The 23,708-nt window shown below is 40.7% G+C and overlaps 1 protein-coding gene across 4 annotated transcripts in view; it reads left to right on the top strand.

The window, feature by feature from the left end:
* AGAP1 (ArfGAP with GTPase domain, ankyrin repeat and PH domain 1) overlaps positions 1-23,708 on the top strand; it is a 334,749-nt gene that overhangs the window by 232,663 nt on the left and 78,378 nt on the right. For 2 of the 4 annotated variants that reach the window (XM_089671672.1, XM_089671671.1), the window contains 2 exons: positions 2,080-2,241; positions 12,097-12,171. In XM_089671672.1, coding sequence (XP_089527798.1) covers positions 2,080-2,241; positions 12,097-12,171 — 237 coding nt within the window. The remainder of the gene's footprint in view (positions 1-2,079; positions 2,242-12,096; positions 12,172-23,708) is intronic. The other 2 variants (XM_089671674.1, XM_089671675.1) reach the window with 1 other exon arrangement.

Below are 23,708 nucleotides of genomic sequence, written 5' to 3'. Positions count from 1 at the left end.
TCCCTTCGGATAATTTCATATGAACTGTGTGATCAACTCTCGAAAGCTGTGTGCTGACGATCAGATTATCAGATGGTCACTTCGAAAGTGGTATTTTGTTTTGTCTGATTTTCTCACCATGTGTACTAGGCATAACAGTGTCTCTTTAAAAGAAACCTTATGGAAAGTGACATATAGGCTGCATTCTTGGGTGCTCATAAAAATTGTTACCCAGCTGCCATGAAGATCCAGTTCATTTAGTACTCTTAGCCAGAACAGACAAGCAGTTCAGGTGTTCTTACCTATTACCTTCATTTGCTGCCTGCTTAGAATGAATATGCAAAAAGAGAGGTCAGCAATGCATAGTATCTTATGCATAGCCTCCATGTTTTTCACAGTACAAGTTGCTTTTATAATTATTCACTGAATTGGAACAAGCAAACAGGTCAACCTTTACATTTCTTCATGTTGTATCATAAGCAGTGGATCAAGGAAAAGTAAGTGTGTGTGTATATACACACACACACACACACACACACACACACACACACACACACACACACACACACACACACACACACACACACACACACACACACACACACACACACACACACACACACACACACACACACACACACACACACACACACACACACACACACACACACACACACACACACACACACACACACACACACACACACACACACACACACACACACACACACACACACACACACACACACTATATTGCCAAAAGTATTGGGCCGCCTGCCTTTACACGCACATTAACTTTAATGGCATCCCAGTCTTGGTCCGTAGGGTTCAATATTGAGTTGGCCCACCCTTTGCAGCAATAACAGCTTCAAATCTTCTGGGAAGGCTGTCCACAAGGCTGAGGAGTGTATCTATGGGAATGTTTGACCATTCTTCCAGAAGCGCATTTGTGAGGTCAGGCACTGATGCTCTAATTCATCCCAAAGGTGTTTTGTCAGGTTGAAGTTAAGGTTCTGCGCAGGACCGTCAAGTTCCTCCACCCCAAACTCGCTCATCTATGTCTTTACGGACCTTACTTTGTGCACTGGTGCGCAGACATGTTGGAACAGAAAGGGGCCATCCCCAAGCTAGTCCCACAACTTGGAAGCATGAAATTGTCCTAAATGTCTTGCTGTTGCCTTAAACATTTCCTTCACTGGAACTAAGGGGCCAAGCACAGCCCCTGAAAAACAACCCCAAACCATAATCCCCTCTCCACCAAACTTTACACTTGGCACATTGCAGTCAGGCATGTACCGTTCTCCTGGCAACCACCAAACCCTGACATGTCCATTGGATTGCCAGACAGAGAAGTGTGATTCGTCACTCTAGAGAACACGTCTCCACTGCTCTAGAGTCCAGTGACGGCATGCTTTACACCACTACATCCGATGCTTTGCATTGCACTTAGTGATGTAAGGCTTGGATGCAGCTGCTTGGCCATGGAAACCCATTCCATGAAGCTCTCCATGCACTGTTGTGCTAATCTGAAAGCCACATGAAGTTTGGAGGTCTTTAGCTATTGACTCTGCAGACAGTTGGCAACTTCTGCACAGTGTGCGCTTCAGCATGCACTGACTCCCGCTCTGCTATTTTACGTGGCCTTCTACTTCGTGGTTGAGTTGCTGTTGCTCCCAGATGCTTCCACTTTGTTATAATACCACTAACAGTTGACCGTGGAATATTTAGTAGCAAGGAAATTTCACGCATGGACTTATTGCACAGGTGGCAACTTATCACGGTACCACGCTTGAATTCACTGAGCTCCTGAGACCGACCCATTCTTTCGCAAATGTTTGTAGAAGCAGTCTGTATTCCTAGGTACTTGATTTTATACACCTGTGGCCATGGAAGTGATTGGAACCACCTGAATCCAATGATTTTGAGGGGAGAGAGAGAGAGACACTGATCTTTCATAGGTATATTTAACAGACTGAAGACTAAAATAAATGTTATTAGGCAAGTTACAGTACCCTTTCATGTGTGCAGTGCTCTTTAGATTCCTTTTTGTCTTGTTGGTAGCATTATTGTGATCATGCCATTACTGTGTTTGTATTTCAGACACTGGACTAGGTGACTCGGTATGTTCAAGTCCCAGTATCTCTAGTACTACGAGCCCAAAACTAGATCCACCACCTTCTCCGCATGCCAACCGTAAGAAACACCGCCGGAAGAAAAGTACGAGTAACTTTAAGGCTGATGGACTTTCGAGCACAGCTGAAGGTGAGACCTTCCCACCTTTTCTACCCATTTTAGTGTTTGAGACATCAATGTCACTCATCCCTCTGAGAAGGAGAAAGGTATTGTAAAGGTAGTTCAGTCACTATTACCACTGCCATGTGTCCTCATGCAGTATTAAAGCATGTGTTGCAGCATCTAACTCTGTTCTGTCACATTGCCACACACGTTTCTGCACTGGTTATTGATCAGTCACATAAGCTGTTCCATTTAGTCAGCCTATTGCTGTGTGTATTGTAATGGTATCTTTATGCTCTTCTAAGGGTTCATTGTGTCCTCACTTGTAGCAGTAATATATCAGATATGACCGTGCTTTGTAAAACTGGAGCAGAAGTGGAACCCACAGCAAAAAGGTTTCATATTTAAGGGTTTGTTGACACCACAAGCCTTAGCTGGACTGTATCGTTCAACGTAACCAAAATGCAAAAAAATGCATATCAGTAGTAGCAGTGTACACTGGCAAAAAAAATCTGACAAATTGTTACTTTTCATTGCAGTGTGATGCAGCCAGATTGATTTATTGTTTTCCCAGTGTATTCTCGTTGCTGTTGCCAAAAGCCATACCTTTGCAACAGTTTTCATAAAATACATCTTCTGTAGTGGATTGAAAAAATACAGATATCTGTTCCAGGGTAACAAATGTGAACGCAGATGGAGTCCATGTGGATGGGCACCTAAGTGTATCTCTGCCCCTCCTGCTTCAATCTTCATGTGAACTAAGCGGAAATTAGAGGTCTCTGTAGCAGTTTGAAGTATTCATTGAACCCTATGGCCAACACGCTCGTTGTGTACATAGGAGTTGCCAAACAGAAGCTGATACAAGTGTGTAGTACACATTCTGCTCATGCTGTTAACATGATCCCATATTCTGATTGACCTTTTGCATTGTCTACACATGTTATAATGTCCATGTTATTGATCATTCTATTTCATTGGATAATGCATTAACCTTCCATACTTTGTATAAATTTAGCCAACACCCAGCTGGTTAAATTTATACAGTACAGCTCTATGTAATTGTATGACTTCCACATGTGTTTCTTGTCTGTTTGTAACCATCACTGGTTTAAAGCAATGTGCATTTGGTTTTTGAAATCCCAGATCTCTGCTCATGTTTATTTGCAGGCATTTGGGCTTCCCTGATGAAATCTCATACAACAAGCTATATCATGTGTCCTGTCTAGTTCAAGGATATTATTGTGAATGGGACAAAGCTAGATAATTCACCCCACAATAGTGCAGTGCCTCGAACTCTTAATCCACAATGCGCCAACAAACAACACATGTGCAATTAAATTGGTTCAATAAAAGAGCGTATGATGCGGTACGCCAAGTATGTACTAATGTGTACCCACTGTGAAAACCTTTTTCATCAAAAAAATGAAAATGTGCAAACATCAATATCGACAATCGAATAAAACCCATCACCATATATATTCTGTGCTCTTCAATCTATATACCTGAAATTATATATATATCAGTAAATGTCAGTGACTGAGGTGAAAAAAACTAATACACAAACTTTCTAAAAAGTATCCATATTCTGCTACCTGTCCATCACCACACAACTGGTCAGGATTCAAATTCAATTCAAATATTTTCTTCACAAAAGTAGCTGCCAAGGGATTAATACTCCACCAGCACCCGTGTGCTCAAAGACTGGAAGCTTACCTTCACAAATAAACCTCTTGCATTATAGTAGATCAAACACCACCTTTGAGGATTGTATCTGCTTTCAGCTGGTGTATCACTTTAAATGGAGGATCATCCAGGTTATGGCTCAAGAAGCATTCTCCACTTCCAGCACAAGACCATATTCCTTCGAAAAAAAATAAATAGAGATATTTAGTGCTCTCCGTAAAATCTCAATTTATTTGACCAAATAAAAGAAAATAATAAAATAGAAGCGGCAGCATTCACAGCAATCTAACCAACTTACTCCCGACTCAGTTTAGAGATGACTCCGCCCACTAGCGCAATGAAATCACCAAAGACCGCCCTGCTTGACACGTATCCTCAAAGGACTTCTCAGAAGCATCTATTGTGATGTGCCTGCATACTTTTTATCTTGTGTGAGTAAAATATATTATTTTATCTGATAAATGTTGATTTTATGGAGAGCACTAGATAGCTCTATTTATTTATGTACGAGGAATATGGTTTTGTGCTGAAGAGTGCAGCTTGAGCCATAACCTGGATGACCCTCCTTTTTAAAATGATACGCCAGCTGAAAGTGGATACAGCCCTCAAAGGCTGTGTTTGGTCTCCTGCAATGCAAGAGGTCTATGTGTGAGGAAAGGCTTCCACGGGTGCTGGTGGAGGATTGATCTAGTGGCAACTACTTTTGTGAAGATAATATTTGAAATTTACTTTGAATCCTGACCAGTTGTGTGGTGATGGGCACTTAGAAGAATATGGACACATTTTAGAAAGTTTACTAATTGATTCCTATGTGCAAGAGGCTGTAGAGTTTTAAGCAATATATATGCAACAACATTTTAGAAAGTTTTTGTATTTGTTATTTGCACCTGAAATTTAATGATCAATTATTTTAGAGATATAGATCAGTGTTTCTAACATTTTGTTTTTTTAGTCAAGGCACCCTTTAAAATTCTGCACAATCTCTAGGCACCCTTTAAAATTCTGCACAATCTCTAGGCACCCTTTAAAATTCTGCACAATCTCTAGGCACCCATTATAACATAAAAAAATATATCAATAGTTTTACAGAACACAGCAAGATCTGCACATGTGTGACACCGAACGTTAGAGGTGATCTATTCTCCCAAAGCAAATACACTTTTGCACACTGGTACTGACTAGTATTCCGTTGTTTCTCTCTTTCACTCAGCTAGTATGGCCCCAGTGCTGATGGAGAGGGACAGGGAAGGGGAAAGCAAGGATGCTATGCAGGTGCCCAATGTCCTTCTTATCAACTGATGACATCATTGGTTGTTGCGTTGCCAGCGGCTAGAAGGTTGTAATGATGCTCTATGAAATCCTGTGGTTTTGTGTAACTAAAAGGTAGCCTTGATCAACCTGCTGGCTTGTATACAGTTTTGGGCAATTTTTAGGCATTTTGTCAGGGCACCCCTGAAGAAACCCCTGAAATAATAAAGTTTTCAGTGGGGATACATTCATAAATAATATTCGTGTATCACCCCACACGCTTGAACCACATTAATTTGCACATGAGTTGTGTTGGTGCATTGAGGATTTTGAGTTCGTAGTGCTGCACTATTTGGTGAATTGTCTGGTTATTTTGGTGCGTGAATGGTGTGGAACATATATTTTCGTGCATGTCTTGCTCCCCGGCAAGTTAAGTGAATTTTTTCTTGAGCTTGTGGCGCAGTGAAACATTTGTTTATTTCTGAATGGGACAGAACTCCCATTGACAAGCAGATAACCATCACTAGATCTAGGGATGTTGTGTCTGTAGGCACTAGGGGTTTCTGCTCAGTGTATAGGCAGGCATTGACAGGCAGTATAAACTTCCAACAAAAGTAGCTTGGTGGGTTTGATTATATATACACTATTCAGTAGTTTTCGAACACTTGTGGATATCATACAGGGTGAAATAAGAGTCTGTAATACACCTGGCATTCTTATTTAAATTTGCTGCAGGCTGGTGGTACCGGGCTGTTTTCCATGGCTTGTGAAGAACAAAGGTTATGATTTAAGAGCCAAGCTACACTACAGTTAAGAGTTTGCCCTCCACATGTCTGTAGTGTGTCCCTATGCCCCAGATTGTGAGAGGGATTTAAAACATGTACTACATACCAGTGTGTATGGGGCCAAACGGCCTACCTTTTATATCAGAGTTAACTTTAAATAGTCTTATCTATACCTTTTAGCACATAGAGTTTATTATATCAACATTCTAGTGGCAGCAATCCTCAATTACATTAAAATCTAACATAGGTTTGTACCCCTCTTCAAAAGAGACTGTTCGTTACAAAATTGAGTCACTCTTAATAAATATGAAGCCTGCATTTACACCTGAGCAGAATGTATTCCTGATGATTTTAAAGCATTTCAGTTTTTTTAGGCATTTTTGCACATGTATCAAACTTGAGTAGTTTGTTTCCTGGGCTGGGCAAGGGGAGGTGAGCTGTTCCAAAGGAGGAGATGCGTTCTTCAGGCATAAAAACAAAATACACAAATACTTACAAAAACATGCATATCATACTGTTAAAGGCATTCCCATCAATGTCTATGGAACCAAAAACAAAGGAATATGCTCAAAACAAAGCTTATGTATTGTTTTGAACATAGAGTATAAGGGGACTGACCATACAAGTGTGAACAGAGACAATTACAATTTAGAAGACTCCAACTAGAAGAATTGGATTCTATGTAGTCAGACTTAGTAAGGTGTAATCATACATACTCAGGTGTAGGGAGACAAGCAGAAAAATGCTAAAGTGTGAATGGGGTCCTAAAGTGATTGTAAAGGCTTATGGGGTTTTTTAATTAAAATAAAACATGTTATACTTACCTGCTTTGTGCAATAGTATTGCACAGAGCAGCCCTGAACCTCCTCTTCTGGGGTCCCCCGCTGGCGCTCTAGGCTCCTTCTCTTCTCAGAGTGCCCCCATAGCAACAGCTACTACCACTGCTCAAGGTAAGCTCGGCAATTAACATCCACTTTATAAACGCAGGAGGGGCGTTAGCCCAGCTCGCCGTTGTACATGCACAAGTGAAAAATTCAGATGACTGCACTCCTTTGTTTTTCAGAGCAACACTTTATTCGAAAACTGTCCATAAAAGCAAGGGTACAAAAGCACTTGTGTGCTTTTGTACCCTTGAGCTGCTTTTATGGGCTATTTTTGAATGAATAAAGTGTTGCTCTGAAGAACAAGGGAGTGCAGCCATGTGGATTTTTCACTTGTGCATGCCGTTTGCTATGGGGGCATTCTCGCAAGCTGGGCTGTGTGTGTCCATAGACTCACACAGCATGGCTCGGCCCCACCCCCTGCTCCCACCTCACTGGATTTGACAGACAGCAGCAGGAGCCAATGGCTGCTGCTTCTCTCAGTAAAGCCCATGAAGCCAGGAAGAGAGCAGAGGGGAGCTGCCAGCAGGGACAGCACTGGATTGAGAGTGGTGTCAGATAAGTGTTTAGTAGGGAGGCAAAGACAGTGGAAGGTTTTTTTACTTTAATGGATAGAATGCATTAAAGAAAAAAGAGAAAACATGAAAACAAGACATTTATGAAGAGTAACATCTTCTTTCTTCCTATTTATGTTATATGTACAAGCCCTAGTATCATTTTTAGATAGATGCTCTTTATGTAATACATTGCCATAGAATTCCCATATGTTCCTGCAAAATACTCTTGTTTATTCTTCCTTGCACCCTTCCTGTTTGATACACAATATCTGTAGATGCTTTGGTGCATCACTGGTTTAGGCATAAAGAGCTCTAATTAACCCTTTTTGAAAAGTGATCCTAGTTAAAGCTCTGTCCGTGACCATAAGATGTGCAGGGTCTTCTGTCCTTCGCTGGTCTGCACCTGGACATCCTGTGTGGTCATTCTGTGCACCTGTATTGAGAGCATTACGCTTTCCCCATAATTAGAGATGAGCAGAGATCACAGCAATAGTACTGTGGTAGTCATTGATTTCTTTGTGGGCACCAAGGGACCCAAGCGGACTCCACTAAAACAGTGTATGTAATGACATTATTCAGAATACTGAAGCTGTAATTCAAGAATGTCAACTTCGTTTTAAAGGGCCAAATGAGTTTCAGTTTTAACACAAATGACATAAACAAAATGAGTGAATCAGTGACTATAGTATCTTTGTGAAAAAAATAATCTTGAAATGGACAGTTTTTCAATCTTTTTTTTCAAGCAGTTGCACTCCCCCGGTGTATCTGTATCATACACAAAGGGGTCTTACATCTATTGTACACCAACCAGCACGTCTATCTGAATTATACCTTGAGCAGAGTCTCTGCGTATTATGCACAGGACATTGTGTGCTTTTAGTTTTTAAAGATCAATCAAGATGCATTTGTATTATACTCAGAACGTTTTTTGTGTCTTTACTTAATACAAAGGAGTGTGTGAGTATTTTAAAGGTGCGCTTTGCCATAGGCAAGAATTACTAAATGTGTTCATTGTGTTAGGTTCCATGTGTGTACATTGCTGCCATGTTGTCTGGCATCATTTACGTTGTATTCAATATGAAAAAATACTGCATTTCATCAAATGAAAAATAGATTGTATGATGCACAATCTGATGACCATTAAAGCTACTTCATAGGAAAGTAGCATCTGATTATTCCATGCTCCCACTATATGGCATCCTAAAACTGGGCAAAACTGGTTCCTATCTACAGCTGAACTGATAAATACAGAATTGAAATGCATATATTAGAACTGCTTTACCTGCTCAGAGATTTTTAATTCTGTTTGGTCACCCTTGTGATCCAGGCGCTCCTGCCAAAAAGCCAGTTCTTAATCTTCTCTGCAGACTACCTTGCATTTAGGTGATACATCTTAGTCCCGGTCCTGGTCCAGGCTGGCATTGGACAGTGCAGGAGCAGCAGCACATTCGTGAAATCATCCTTTTCCGTCCCCTTCTTTTAATGCATATTCATATTATCATTTTCAGCACTGTGAAAATCAGTATTAGTTCAGAGGGCTTCTCCTCCATTGCCCAGTCCATGCTAGGTGCTGCTGTGCAGAGGATTACAGAGGGCTGATATACAGATTCATGCTGCATGTATGTAAATAAAATATGTGGGATACGTGGGTTTTGTTTACATCTGCATGTAGTTCCACTATACCCTTGCATCTGCCTCATCTGGTTGATCTTCTGTGTTTCTCAGAGTTTTGCATTACTGGACTCTGTTTCCTTTTTGTTATTGCTAATGTAAATGTTACCCCTTGTTTGCATACTCACCTTCCCTAGTCTGGGACTCTCTGCGTCTAAGACCATACACTAATCGTATTTTGACCATTTGTGATGTACCCGACATCCTTCAATTGAAGGAACCCGGCAGAAATTTGTTCGCCGAAAAACAGTTTTATCTAGTCAGATGTAGCTGTTGTTTGGATATTATTATTATAATACCGGATTTATATAGCGCCAACAGTTCCAACAGTTTGCACAGTGCTATACCATATAAAAAAAGACAGTACAATTACAATAAAATGCAAGAGGGTTAAGAGCGCCTTGCTCATAAGAGCTTACAGGCTAATAGGGTGGGGCAAGTCGTACAAAAGGTTTTAACTGTGGAAGATGAGCTGTTGGAAGTGATAAAACTTCAGTTAGTTGGAGGTGTGATAGGCTTCCCTGAAGAAATTAGTTTTCAGGGATCGTCTAAAGGCAGCCAGAGTTGGAGATAGCTGGATAGATTGAGGGAGAGAATTCCAGAGGATGGGAGAGGTTCTGGAGAAGTCCTGGAGATGAGCATGGAAGGAGGAGACAAGGGAGCTTGAGAGCAGGAGGCCTTGACAGGAGTGGAGAGGACAGTTTGGGTGAAATTTGAAAGATTGGTGATTTAGCTCAGGGCAGAGTTGTTAATGTCTTTGATTCTTATTAGTATTGAAATTCATTTGCTGGGCAGTCAGCAGCCAGTGGAGGGATTTGGAGAGAGGGGTGGTAGACACTGAGTGGTTGTTAAGGTAGATAGGTACAGCTGCGGTGTTCCTGATAGACTCAAGAGGGGATAGCCTGTGTAGGCTTTTGAAATACATTAGCTGCAGTGAGAGATTCTTCCATCTGAACTGTATAGCATGTATGGAAAAATCTGTTAGATTTTTGAATGTGCATGTATGGCAAGCCTTGGTTTTGAAGTTATTGCGCTGGAAGCGCTCCTTTGCTTGACTCCAGTCGTTCTGCATCTACAACTTAAAATTGAGGTTGGAATTTGATTGTTTTAGCTATGTGGATATTCCCTTTAATTTTCTGCCATTTCTGATTTAACTGGTGAATCTGCTTGCTTTTAGTTCAGTTATTTGAGTACCATTCCTTTTATATTCCTTTTGTACTTGCGTCTTATAATGTTCTCTTGTGTTACTTTCCTTTTTTCCTGTTCCATAGCTTGACATTATGCTTCTTTTCACTCTAAAACAAGCGTCAATGTAATATGTATTTAGGATATCAGCATTTCCTAACCCCTGTGTATTGTCCATTGTTCAAATCATCTGCATCACATTAAGAGCATGGTTTCTTTATTATACGCAAGAAATCAATGTGCTGATTATATATCAATGTATTCATTTATGGGTGGGGCATGTATTGGTGTACGTTTCAATTATATCCACTGACTGTATTGTACATAAACCAGTTTATCTGTCATTATTGTAAAAAGTGTACACACACTTTGGTGTTCTAAAAATGATCAAGAATGTAGAACTTTGTACATATTGGTTATATATAGCTTATTTATATATGTCTTTCATGATGTCTTCTAGTGTGCACAGTTCTGCAGTTGAAGCATGGCCATACACATAGATTGTTACAGAGTGACTGATCATGGTGTCGTTGAGTGAAATTTATGTGTGTTTGGCCTCATTTACACAGATATGAAGCTCTGTAACCGTCATTTTTGAAAATGTCCATCCAGATTGGACAGCGGTTATTGTCTGTTAGCACACCTCTGATAACTTTTATGGTGTGAGTGAACATTGGCAGATGCAAAATACAGCTTCCTGCGATTTGTGTTTGTCAGTGTGCAAGTTTGCACTTACTTGCCCTATGTAAAGCAGGAGCCTCCATTTATCATAGTAGTAATCGGAGGTCTGCTCTGCGCCAGTTACTGCTGCCAGAGCTACCAGATCGGAGGGTGAGACTGTATCCAAAGCTAAAAATTGTATATAATGCAGCTTAACAGTCCTTGGATGTTGTGTTTGCATTTGTTTTTACTTTTTGGGCTAAGAATGTTCTCAGCAATTACAGAAAATACCTGTTGCCAAAAATACAGTGTGCTTTTTGCTTTCTGGGAGCTTAATAGAAAGCACAAAGAACTTTAACTTTACTCTGTAAACTATGGATTCAATTATTCCACCATGTAATGGAGATGAACTAAGGCAGGGATGTTTGAAGTCCACCCTGCGTAATAGCCATGGCTTCTTCCATAGATACAATGGAGAAATGAGTGTAGACATGAAGGGACAGGATTACCAGGTAAAAATAAAGGAAAGAAGTATGGATCAAACTAATGCAACCACTACATCTGTGGACTGGTAAACTGCAATATGCTACATTTCTATTTTTGGGTTTAAATATACTTTTAAATTGTCTGAGCACATAGGGCTTCACACCTGTGTAAATGTCATTTACAATGCGATACTTGTGCAAGCTGTCACATATGCAAAATATCACAACCGGTATACACGTCTTTTTACTTTCTTTGCAATGTATGCAGTGCAGCCTTTATATCTATATTGCTTCCCAGACCTCAAATGTGCCTGCATTACACCTTACAGCACTGTTTTGCTTGCATTTTGCCTGGAAATTGAGTGCTCTTGCCTGCCTTCCAACCTTTCAAATTGTTTACTTCTCTACCTGATGAAATGCAACTGTCTGCCTTGCATCTGAAGCAGTGGGCATGCCTAACTGCTTGCCACAAGGACCCGTGCTATATATTGCATCTCCAAGAACGAACGCCGAGATCTTCCAGTTAAAGTGAGACACAAATGGATGTAATGGTGAAAATGTAACACTAATACTTGTATGTGAAAATCACTGGTAACGTACATGCGTGTACAGGACCTCCTTCCTATCCCTTAGGCCGTCTGTCTATCTCTCCCCTTCTCCTTTCTTTTTTTCCCCATTTATTTTCTTTTTCTCCGTTTTCTCCTTCCCTTTTGCTCTCTGGATGCAGCTAAACGCAAAGCATGGAAACTAAACCGTGTTGGCAGCCTGCGAAATGTTTACAGCGGCAACGCCAACACAGAAGGTAACACGTGCCCCTCACTGAGCCCCCCTCTGTCCTTGCTTTCTCTGCATGTTCTCCCTCTACTTTATTTGCATGTCTTTCCCACTGATTGCACTGCTTCTTCCTCTGTCTGTGTTTTATGTCCTTGTTCTTCTGCTGCTCTCATTTCCAGGAAAATATTTGCTCTTTCATACATTGGTGATGAATGTGGCTTTTCTTTATACAAAGGTAATACATAGCCTGCACTTGACTGTAAATGGCTAAAATTTGTTCCCACCTTCTAAGTCCATCCAATAATCGATCTTGCAGTTTTGGACCGCACAAGGAGACATGAGCACTTCCAGTAGTGTGTAACTGTTCAGGATGCTGGTAGTGAAACACAACTGGTCCCATCTTTCACTTCAGGTTTTGCTATCATACTTTGAGATTTACAGACACCCTTGCTGATATTTCCATTCTTTCCAATGGCGAATTTAATTTGGGTGATCAAATTGTTTTGCTTAGCCTGGTGCCTATAGGAGGTAAAAAAAAAAGTTCTGAAGACCCAGTGCTGAGATCACCCATTTAAATCCTGGACAGTTTTAGACCCTTTGTCAGTTGCCCTGCAATGCAGTCAAAGCAGAATCTGCAAGAAGAGCGGTCTATGTTGGTCATAGCTAACCGTTAAATGCTCCCTCTCGCGTTTGTAGTGCAGAATACAATAAGCAAGGGAGTTCCTGGTTGCAGTGGGTCATTTCCATACTTAACGCCCAGAGTGTGAGTAACCAAACAACTTATGCCATAGCATTGAACATGCTGTGCATTTTGTTGTCTGTATATGTGCATTCTTTTTCATGCATTCATGCAGACGTTTCCATTCTTTCAACTCATTTGAGTCCCACAGAATGCATGAAAAATGCATGTCTTATGTAGCTTTTAAATATGTGTTGGTGTTATTTTAATTTAAGGCTGAGCTCCAGGCAAAATAGTAAACGTTTGTCTGCAGCAGCCATCTTGTGGCTTACCTAAACATGGTCTGCTTTCAACAACAGAACCTCCAGAGACCAGATATCAAGCTGTCATTGTCACAAGCCCCCTATTTCCGTTTCATGCGACCAACCGGCCACCGCTGCTCTCTCACTTGGACAGAGTAAGTGGTCATGTAACAGCGCTGTGTAGTGTTCATTAGTACAGCACGGTGTGAGTGGATCCTTTAGGCAGATCCCTCGCAGTCTTTTCCTGCCCATAAACACCCATCTAATATGATTGTCAGTTCATATAAATAAGACAGTCCAGTTCTGCTGGTGACAATGGCATATGGGGGTGGTGACTGAAAGAAGTGAACTACCCTGTCATCACCCATGGTGTGGCACACCAAGGTTTATTTGAAACACCCAGCACAACACACAAGATCCTTTTTCCTGCTCCTGTCCATAGCAAGGATTTTAGCCGCTACTAGTGATGTCACAGGTAAGTAAAACTTTTTATATCTAATTAGATATTTTAATATTAAAAACCATTAAAGTTGTGAACTAAGCTTGAGGAATTAAGCTTTGGAAGTATTTTACGGTGATCTTAGACTTGAGCTTTAAAGGATGTATAGTTGTCAGATGCTTGATTCCTGATGCTCTATGTTGAAAAAGAACCCGTTCTAGTATGGACTGGTGACCAATCAGCTGTACAGATGCTGGTACAAGGGTAAAATTAACAGTTGGTCATGTCTTGCAGCAAACTTACCTATCCAATATGATAGTTTCTACAATTTATTTATTATTATTATTATTATTATTATTATTATAATACAGAATTTATATAGCTCCAACATTTGTTGGAGATATGGTCAGGGTGAATCGAGCTGAGGCTGCTTTTACGTGCGTGCCACTCAGGCCAGATTTGACTGGAGCTCTGCCTTAAAGTCTCTTGAGGTATATTTAGTTGATTGTACATAAATGAGACCAAATGTCTGAGGGGAATCTAAGGTGTACATTCCTGCTCAAATGGTATGAGGTCCCCAGTGAAGGCTTTAGCGAGTAGGAGAGAGACTAGACATATGCTGGGAATGGAGGAGGCGGTATAGTGTTGCTTGAGTGGAGGAGGTCTGAAGGATTCTACAGAATCAGGGATCCTACCAAATATAAAAAAGATCTGATCATATATGCTTGATGGTTACTCTGGCCGAATTAATCTGTTGAGTGCATATTTTGGCCATACACGGTGATGAAACACAGATGAAGTTGCAAGAAGATTCAGTAATCTGTTCTACTGTCACATCAATTTAGCATTTGGACTTTTTTACTTCACTGTTTAGTATTATTTATTTGTATTCCTACTTGTCATTGTATATGGGAATATTTCTTTGTATTGATATCATGTCATATTTGGCTAGCTCCCACTTTTATTTATTTCACAGATATGGTAAGTGTAATTGACACTTAAAGGGGCAACTGCTTAGATTCATACTTATTTCACAAATTAGTTTTGTTGTGTTTTTGTTTTTTTGGTTGGTGCCTTTTCACTTTTAATTAGAATTTATAAAGCGCCAACAGTTTGCGTGGCTTTTTACAACATGAGGGCAGACAGCACAGTTACAATACAATTCAATGCAAGAGGAATCAGAGGGCCCTGATTGTTGGAGCGTACAATTAACTTTGTAATTGTTTTAAACCATACAGGTATTTGTAATGTAGCCATAATTTGACTATGGACTCTCACAGTATAACAAGGGAGTATGTCTTGTAGCTGTGCAGAGCACAGAAGAAAAAGTTCACAATCTTAAAGTGGTTGTAAACCTCAGACATGAAACATGAATAAAGCATATCTCTCTATAGCAGTGGTCTCCAAACTGCAGCCCAAAAGCCAGATGTGACTGTTTACATGACTTTGTCCAGCCATTGAGGCACTCTTATACCGACACCATTCCTTTCACTGACACAAACAGTGGGGTAATATTCCCCCTACTGACACCAACAATGGGGAAGTAGTCCTTTCATTAATACCATCGATGGGGCATCATTCCTCCCGCTGACACCATTTTTGGTGTACTGTTACCGCCACTAATACCAATGATGGGGCACTATTCTTCGTCCTACTCACCACAGGAGCTGTGTAATTTTCTTAAATCCTACTGACCACCAAGCCTGAGACATTGTGGACTCCCATTAAGGCTAGGTTCACATATGTGTATATGTGGTGCGGCTGCGGATCCACACACAAATCCGTGCAGCCGCACCACCTTCAAAGAGGAATGCGGACCCGCGTGTGGGTGTCATTCGTTCTAATGGCATGCCGTCCGCACTGGAAAATGCAACCGTACTGGGAACCAAGGTTCCCATGCAGGGTGTGTTTTTAGAAGAAGTGCAGGGACTTCTTCCCTGCGTTTCTCGGGGCACGGAAGTCCATTCAAATGAATGGGTTCTCGTGCCCGCGCAAAACACGGCCGCATATATGTGAACCAGGGGTAATACTTGGGCATTTTCTACTCCTGCTGGTCACAGTCCAGCCCTCCTCAAGTCTGAAAGGCAGTAAACTGGCCCAATGTTTAGGGAGTTTGGAGACCCCTGTTGTATAGTGTGTACTTGTCTCAATCCTGAGCACTAAGGGTCATTTCTTTCTGCTGCCTCATTCCTCTGCTATCTGCATGAATCACTTCTGACAAGTTTTCTTGAAACCAAGTGAAAAATTATGACAAGGAAGGGACCTCGGCTGTGTTCCTGTGTGTGTGGTATGTGTGTGTGGGGGGGGGGGTGTCCCTTTTCTTCAATCAGCTCTCAGAGCTCTCCTCACTGAGCTCTACAGAGTGTAATTTTAGCTCTCAGCCCCCTTTTTTTATGAACTCTTATGCAAGGTTTATAAATTCTGCACTTTGAACAGATGTTGAGGAAAGAAGACTGCCGATAAACAGGTACAGCTTATGTAGCAGGATTTATTTCTTCTCTGTGTATCACCTGAGGCCAGTCACTTCACTGGGTATATGAAAGGCTTTACAACCACTTTACGACAAAGTTGTGATTCTTTAGGAACATGAACAGCCTAGTTTCTGCGATTTGTTTAGCACTGCTGTAATTCATTGAAAATTGCTTCTTAAGAGCTATTTGTAGGAGGCCAACCTTATACTATACAAACATTTAGTTCTGAGATGTATAGTTTTAACAATAGAGCAATCAATCTACCATAACACATTGTGCCAGAAATTCAGCGTGGAAGACTTCCCATGCAATGTTGCAGCATTGTTGATGGTTCTTATACATGGCCTTAGTAGCTGATGTTATGGAAGTAGTTTTGCTGTGACTTAGTACAACTCTGGCATTAGAAAAGTATGGGGTTGCCATTGCTGACTTCTCCTTGAAGAGTGCTAAATCCTTTGGCTGTCATGCTGGTGCTTTGGCTTCAATACTTTTCGAGTTTCTCACTTGGAACAGATACAGAGATGGATAGTTCTGACACTTTTTGCCACTCATTTACAGTACCAGCATATTTCAGCTAGCATTTTCAAAAGATGACCAGCAACTGAATCCCATACAGTTTTTTCACCTGCTTTCCTGTTCCTGATAGTATTGCTGTAAAAAAAAAAGGAACCGAAGAACACAAAGACTATGCAACACTGTTAAAGTGCAATTCTGTTCATAGCTTTTTTTTTTTTTTATTGGACAGTAGTTTTGGGGAAGGGTTAGAACCTGTCAGGTCTATTTGTTCCCCTAGTGGAGTTTTCCTTCCACTTCTGTCTCAGAGACACAACAGGAAGTAAGTATAAATATCTCCAAACTAATCAAAAGCCCACTGTTGTCCCTATTGGAAGATTTCACCTTTACTTCTGCTCTTCCAATTTTAAATTGTTCTCTTTTTCTTTCTCTCCTGGTAGTAGCGGTAAAGCTGGACATATATGGGTCAGTTTTTTTTTTGGTTTGTTTTTTTTTCGTTTAACCAGCGGGTTGTACAAAAAAAGCTGACCCAGTTTCCCCATCCACATATTCAATCTGGATGGGGGAATTCTTCCCGCTCTGTCATTGTATTCTGACAGTGGGAACACTACCCCTCTGTCAGAATACACAGATTAGCGCTGCAGCCTCTTGTCTGCAGTGCTGATCAACCAAACATATACCAACAGGGCAACTGAACAGGATTTGGTCAGTAGATCGACTTCTGTTCAACCCCAGTGCCCACACTTGGATCGAAATTCGACCACTCTCTGCTGAATCTGCTGAATATTGATGCATGTATATCCAACATAACCATGACAGGCTATATTCACACTAGGCCTCAAGGTAAAATGCAGCGTTTTACTGTTTGGGCTGCTGTCAGTGTGAACTCGTGCAGGGAGCAGTGCACTAGCACTCGTTTACTTTAAACCCTTTTTTTTTGTATTTGACTTAATGTATGTCTGTGTACAGCAGCTTTTTCTGCACTGGTGACATTCAGTGCATTTCTGAAAAATGCAGACATGCTGCTTTTTTCCACACTGCACATCAAAACAATGCTGTGGTGTGAACAGAGACATAGAAAACAATTCTTTCTATGTGCCTTAGCAGGAACCTGTGCTTATACAGTGCAGAAAAATGCAGGTCACCACGGGTGATGTGAACGTGCCCTTAATGATATTGCATCTCAGTGATGGTGACAGCCAACAATAAAAAAAACAAAAAACCTGAGGTTTTATACCTTCCCCATTCTATCCCAAACGAGACTGCCTGGAGTAATACATTAGGCAGGAAGTTTAGCCAACTTGTGATGAACAAATATGACTACCTAAATATATTGTATCATCAGCAACCACACACCAATAAGCTTTAGGGCCCTTTCACATGGGCAGACTGATCGATTCTGTCTGTCCGTTTTTCAGGCAGACCTAATTGGACTACCCATTGTTTTCTATGGGGAGGCAGATGTAAACGGACATGTCTGTTTACACTCTCCTGCATCTGATCCAATCCACTAAAAACAGGCGGATGGGGAATCCATTCCACATCTGTCCTATCTGATCGGATGACAGTTGGATGTAAATGGACAGGCAATCCATTTACATCCAATGACCCCATAGAGAAGAGCGGGCTGTGTCCTGGTCAGCAGGGAACAGCAGACAGATCCCCCCATTGAGCAGGCGGATCTGCTTGGCGGGGTCCGCCCATGTGAAAGGGCCCTTATAAAAGCATAACCTACCCTACACTTATGAGATAATGGGCCCAATTCACAAAGATAACCCACCAGGTTAAGGATCCTCATTTGGAGTGACAAGTTCAGCTGGATCCAGTGAGTTTTGAAAAATGTAAAACAAATTGATAACATAAACCTTCTTATGCTCCTGTTTAGGATATTGTGACTTAAAGTGCTATTAAACCCACAACAGTAAAATCAGTCTGTATATGCAGTAAAGCATTTTTGTTAATACTCACTGTGGAACCTAAGGGGTTAATCCTCTACATGCTGTAAAAAGGCTGTGTGATCCTTTCTTCTCTGCCCCTCCTCTTGTTGAAATGACCACCTGATACAGACTGAATCCATAGTCGCATGCACATGCTCAGTTTTTTTGTGTATTGCTAGAGAGGTTTTTTATTTTCTTGGGAGAGTGCATGTGATCAGCACAGGGCCAATCAGCACTGTCCAGACAAAGGGTCAAGGGTTTCACATCCTCCTAGAGCAGAAAGAAAACTCCTCCTACAAGCTTTAACCAGTGCTCTGCTGAAGTCACAAGAGTGCTCTAACTGCTGATGAGAAAAGGTATTTAGCAGTTTATATTTACTAAAATAATTGCATTTCCATGTTCTGTATACTATGGGAGACTAGATATAGTGAATGCAGGGTCCAGGGTTTAATAACACTGTAAGCCTTATATATGTCGCCTTCTTATAAACTCTTCTGTACATGTAATATTTACTTACTCTCCACATGACGGAACCTGCTAGTATCTGACCTGTAGATGGGCTTGTAAAATATTCATCTAGACACTACAAATTCATATCACTTGAAATAAAATAATGCAAGACTGTATCTGTCAGTGTATTCATTAAATGCCTGAAATATTGGTTTTCCTGTCTTCAAAAGTGACATGCAACTTAGTTAAATGTTCATTTATATGACTGAATCTGTTAAAAATCCAGCAGGTCAACCTTCAGCTAAACTAAAGAACAAAAACGTTAGTCTACCACTGTTTATTGGTCATTAGGGCCTTTTCACGTTTGATCTATTTTTTTTTTTTTCAGCTTTTGCCTTACTAAAACCAGAAGAGAAATGCATGACCATTAAATTGCATGGAACTCATAACACCAGCTAGTTGTGTTTTTAAAAGCACTGCTTGCTGCACGTTTGGTGCATGTTTGGTGCAGTACAAAAATAAGCACCAATAATTTACCACCTCATTGAAATAAATTGAGAACATATCAAAAATGTACCAGTGGTTGCTTATTTGGTGCGTTTTTTTATGTCACATGGTAAAAAGCACCAGCAACATGGCAAAAGTCGCTTTTTTTTTTGTCTTTTAGTCTATCTTAAGCCAGCCATACATGAATCGAAATGCGGCCTGTTCATCAGGGACTGGCCAAATTTGTATCCATGAATGTGCAGGCTGGTTGTACAGAAGTTGATCTACCAGTTGACTTCCCTGCAACTAGCCTGTTGAAAATTATCTACACAATCGGCACCGACGGCTATAGCCGGAAGTGCTGATCAGTGTATTCTTTCCCCACCGTCAGAACACAATAGCTCATCTGGAGTGATTCCCGATATACATCAAGTGTGTGGGTGGGGGAATTGAGACATTATTTTTCATTCAACCCGCTGTTTAAACAAAAAAAATGACTACTGTATGCACTGCCTTAGCAAACTTACCATTAACACACTTAGAGTCCTAGAATGAATTTGGACATCCCTGGATTTCTGGTAGGACCTTGAAGCAGACTATGCATTATACTTTTTTTTTTTTTTTTTTTTTTTTGTATAATCAGCGGGTTGAATGGAAAAAAATTGCCATTTTCCCCACCCACACATTTAAGATGGATGGGGGTAATCACTCCTGCTGTTTGCTATTGTGTTCTCAAGGCGTGGAGCCTTCCCTGCCCTCAGAACACAATGATCAGTGTTGCCAGCGCCACTGATCGTTTGGCTAAAAACAACAGAGTGGTTGTACAGAAGTCAATCAATAGATTGACTTCTGTACAACTAGGGTGCCCATATATGCATCAAAATTTTGTCCAGTCTCTGCTGAACCTGGGTGAATTTCGATCCACGTATTGCTGGCTTTAATGAGTTTTTTAGTTTAGGGTTTTCTTTTTTTTTTTTCTTTTTTTTTTCTTTTTTTGTATGCAACTGATATTACAAAAACTTTCAGTTGTAAATTAATAGACCAAAAGGGAACCAAAAGTGTGTGAACACCATTAGACATCTGCACCCAGAAATTATTACAGGGGTTTGCAGGATATCATGTCAAGTGTCATTATATTCATATCACTCTAAAGCCTGATAGTTTCAGCATTGTATTTCATTGAACAGTCTCACATAAGTGTCATGGTCTCATCACAAGTAAAGATATTTAATAAAACGGTTTGATCTTGCAGAAGATATTTCCTTTTCTGCACCTGACTTCTTGACAATGTACCCTTTTGAATTCACTCTGCGTGGAACCTTTTGGAGCCTTAAATATCAGATAACAATATTTAAAAGGGACAATAGTTTGTTGTGATATAGATGACAAGGTTACATAAAATGTCAAACATCTTAACGCTTGTCATTGTAACAGAGGTTTTATGTAGACATTTGTGACTGTTTCAAGATATTGAGTCTCTGTATGTAGAAAGATAGAACACATACATATATGTACGTGTGTGTATATTAAAGTGGGCAGTGTAAATCTAAATAGATGCATTTATATGTATAGACACAGATGTACATTGATCTGTGTTTGGAGAAAGAGTTGCATTATATATATATATATATATATCATCTTATTGATATACATCCGTAGTAGACAAATATCTTTATATATATATATATATATATATATATATATATATATATATATATATATATATAGCACACATAATGTGTCTGTGTGTGTGTAATGTGTTCGTATCAGGTGTAATGATCTGTAGCCAAAAACAATTGTGTTCTGTGACATTTAAGTAACAGCTTTTTAATTTGTTTTTTGTTTTTTCCCCCTCCCCTCCCTTCTCCACTCTCCCGCGTCTCTCTCATTCCCGAGACTTGACTCCCTCCCCCCCATCTCTCCCCTGCCGCTCTTATGGCGAGCGCCATTTGCATGCGCAGGCTGCCGTTTTGTTAAAGGTCAAGGAGGTCAGGGGTCATAAATTGACTTGCTGGATCCCGGCTGGGGGACGCGTCATGCCGGCTTTTGGTTAATAAAAGATTGGATTTTTATTTATTTAAGATTTCCAGCTCTGCCTCCCTGTGACTTAACACTATCTGTGCCATAATATGCTATAATGGGGGGGTGGCGGCCTACTGCGGACTTCTGAGACCAGCTTTATTTCCCCTGGAGCTGTTATAGTTATTACTGAGATTTGCTTTACAGGATAGTGAGCTCTGTGGCAAGATAGTGCAGCCACAACATGGTGTCATCATTGACTCCAGACACTAATGTAGCCCTGGGGATCCTCCTTTTAATTAGACACCAAATCCTCTGAGCATCATGTGAATTATCTTACCTATAATACAAATTCCTATAGGGAAGTATGAATGCACAATGCAGAGCCAGGCTTTCAGAGGAAGGAGTGGAGGACTGAGAACTTAAGTTATGATTTTACAGAATTTGTATAGAATATGTACTAGAACAAGAATCTTCATATGGCTCATCCCGCATTTTCTAAGTGGTAAAATCTGCAAATGAGAGATGTTTCTAGCGTGCAATAAAGCAAGTATCAAAGGATATCCCCCACCACATAGTTTTGGATGAAACATTCTTAAAATAAAAAAAAAACCTTTATTGACCATGAAACTTTTGTTTTTGCTACATGATCTGCTTTTTTGAAGGTCTTATGCTGATCTCAATCAATGACTGGCTGCCAGTACAGATTCATGAAAAATTATTCCCACATTTACCCATAGCAACTGCTCATGGTTTAGCTTTGAGAGGTCAGTCCACCCACAAGTGATTTTTTTAGTTAGAGGTGGGGCTAGGGGCAGTCATCTCCTTGGAATTTACAACTCTTGGTCTCCTGCAGCATTTTCCATAACATTGCTCCCTAAACAATTCAACAGGAAGAGTGGGAAACCCTGCTATTGGGGGTGTGCTAGGTCAGGAACTCATGCATAGAGATCTCACCATTAGGCCTCCTTTGCACGGGCAATTACCTGCATACACCAGATTCCAGCAGCAAAAATCACTGGGTTCTTGTGGATGGGATGTCCGGTGTATGCGAACAAGGATGGCACCTCTCAACCTGTCATTGCCTTCTACAGGCCAAGTAGCTGCCACTGATTGCACACACTTGTTTAATCTTGCCACAAGAATCCAGTGCTTCTTGCTGCTGGAATCCGTCTGATGTATGCAGGTCAGAATTCACCTGCTGGGCAGTACAGACTATACATATTGGGCTGGAAGCCCTGAGTTGAGATACTCTCCCAGTCAGAGCAAGACCCCCAGTTGCACCAGATAGAGCACCAAACAATGAAAGAGTCCAACAACGACTTATTGGATCAGTAACAGGACAACAAATGGCCACCGTATTTGCTGTTTGTTGTCCTCTTCATGATCATTTACTGAATAAATTGTTGGACATTTTTTGGTGCAACTGTATATAGATTTGTTTTGGTTGACCCCTACTTTTGAGGGCCCCCAGCTTGTGGATAATCGCTGAACCCAAGCTATTTGGCTCCACTAAGGACATAATTTCTATTTGTATGTATAGATCCGTATCCAGTGCCTCACTCCTACCTTGACTTGGAGAACAAGACCCACAGTTGTAGACAGCAGCTGGCAATTATGGCTTTCTGCTCCCTGCTCAGACCTGCAGTCACAGCACCCAGAATTGCAGGTTTGGGGGAAATCTTCCAACACAGACATCCTTGTTAGCAACTAAATGCCAAGAACTGCAAAGGAAGTCACTGCTTGATAAATGTGAAGATGGCAAGATATTCTTTTGTATTTAATAGTATTTTATTTAGGTGAGTCTATTTTCACAGAGCAGCAGTCATCTTGTTCAGCTCATAAAGCACTTCATTTACAGTTCATCTCTTACAACTCCCCCATTTTTAAAATACATATATAAAAAGTTGTGCTACAATTAACCATGTTCCCTAAGACAACACCCAACTTTCATTATTACCACCAATCAGTTTGTGCAATGCGCTTTCTTTAAATCTGAAACTGTCCTTACTGTGAAAAGGGCAGTTGCTGGCTTTTCTTTCTCCCAGACCAAAGTTCAGCAGCTGTCAGATGGAGCAGTGTTTAGGGATGCTTGTGTGCTTACTTCGGAGCAGAGACATAGCAGTTCAATTCATGCTGCCTTATTGGTAAAGAACATTGTGAGTGGAAATAGTTTATTTCTCTATTTTGTTTTCAGGGTACTTCTAAAAAAGATGAAATGCAGGTTAATGCTTTTGGGAGCATTCACCAGTGATTGAAGAAAATGCTT

The sequence above is a fragment of the Staurois parvus genome, unplaced genomic scaffold (assembly GCF_062004578.1).
Source record: "Staurois parvus isolate SC_StPar_1 unplaced genomic scaffold, SC_StPar_1.0 ptg000113l, whole genome shotgun sequence".
Classification (NCBI taxonomy): Eukaryota; Metazoa; Chordata; class Amphibia; order Anura; family Ranidae; genus Staurois; species Staurois parvus.
Note: the sequence above shows the minus strand (reverse complement) of the source record. Positions and strands in the feature narration are given on the sequence as shown.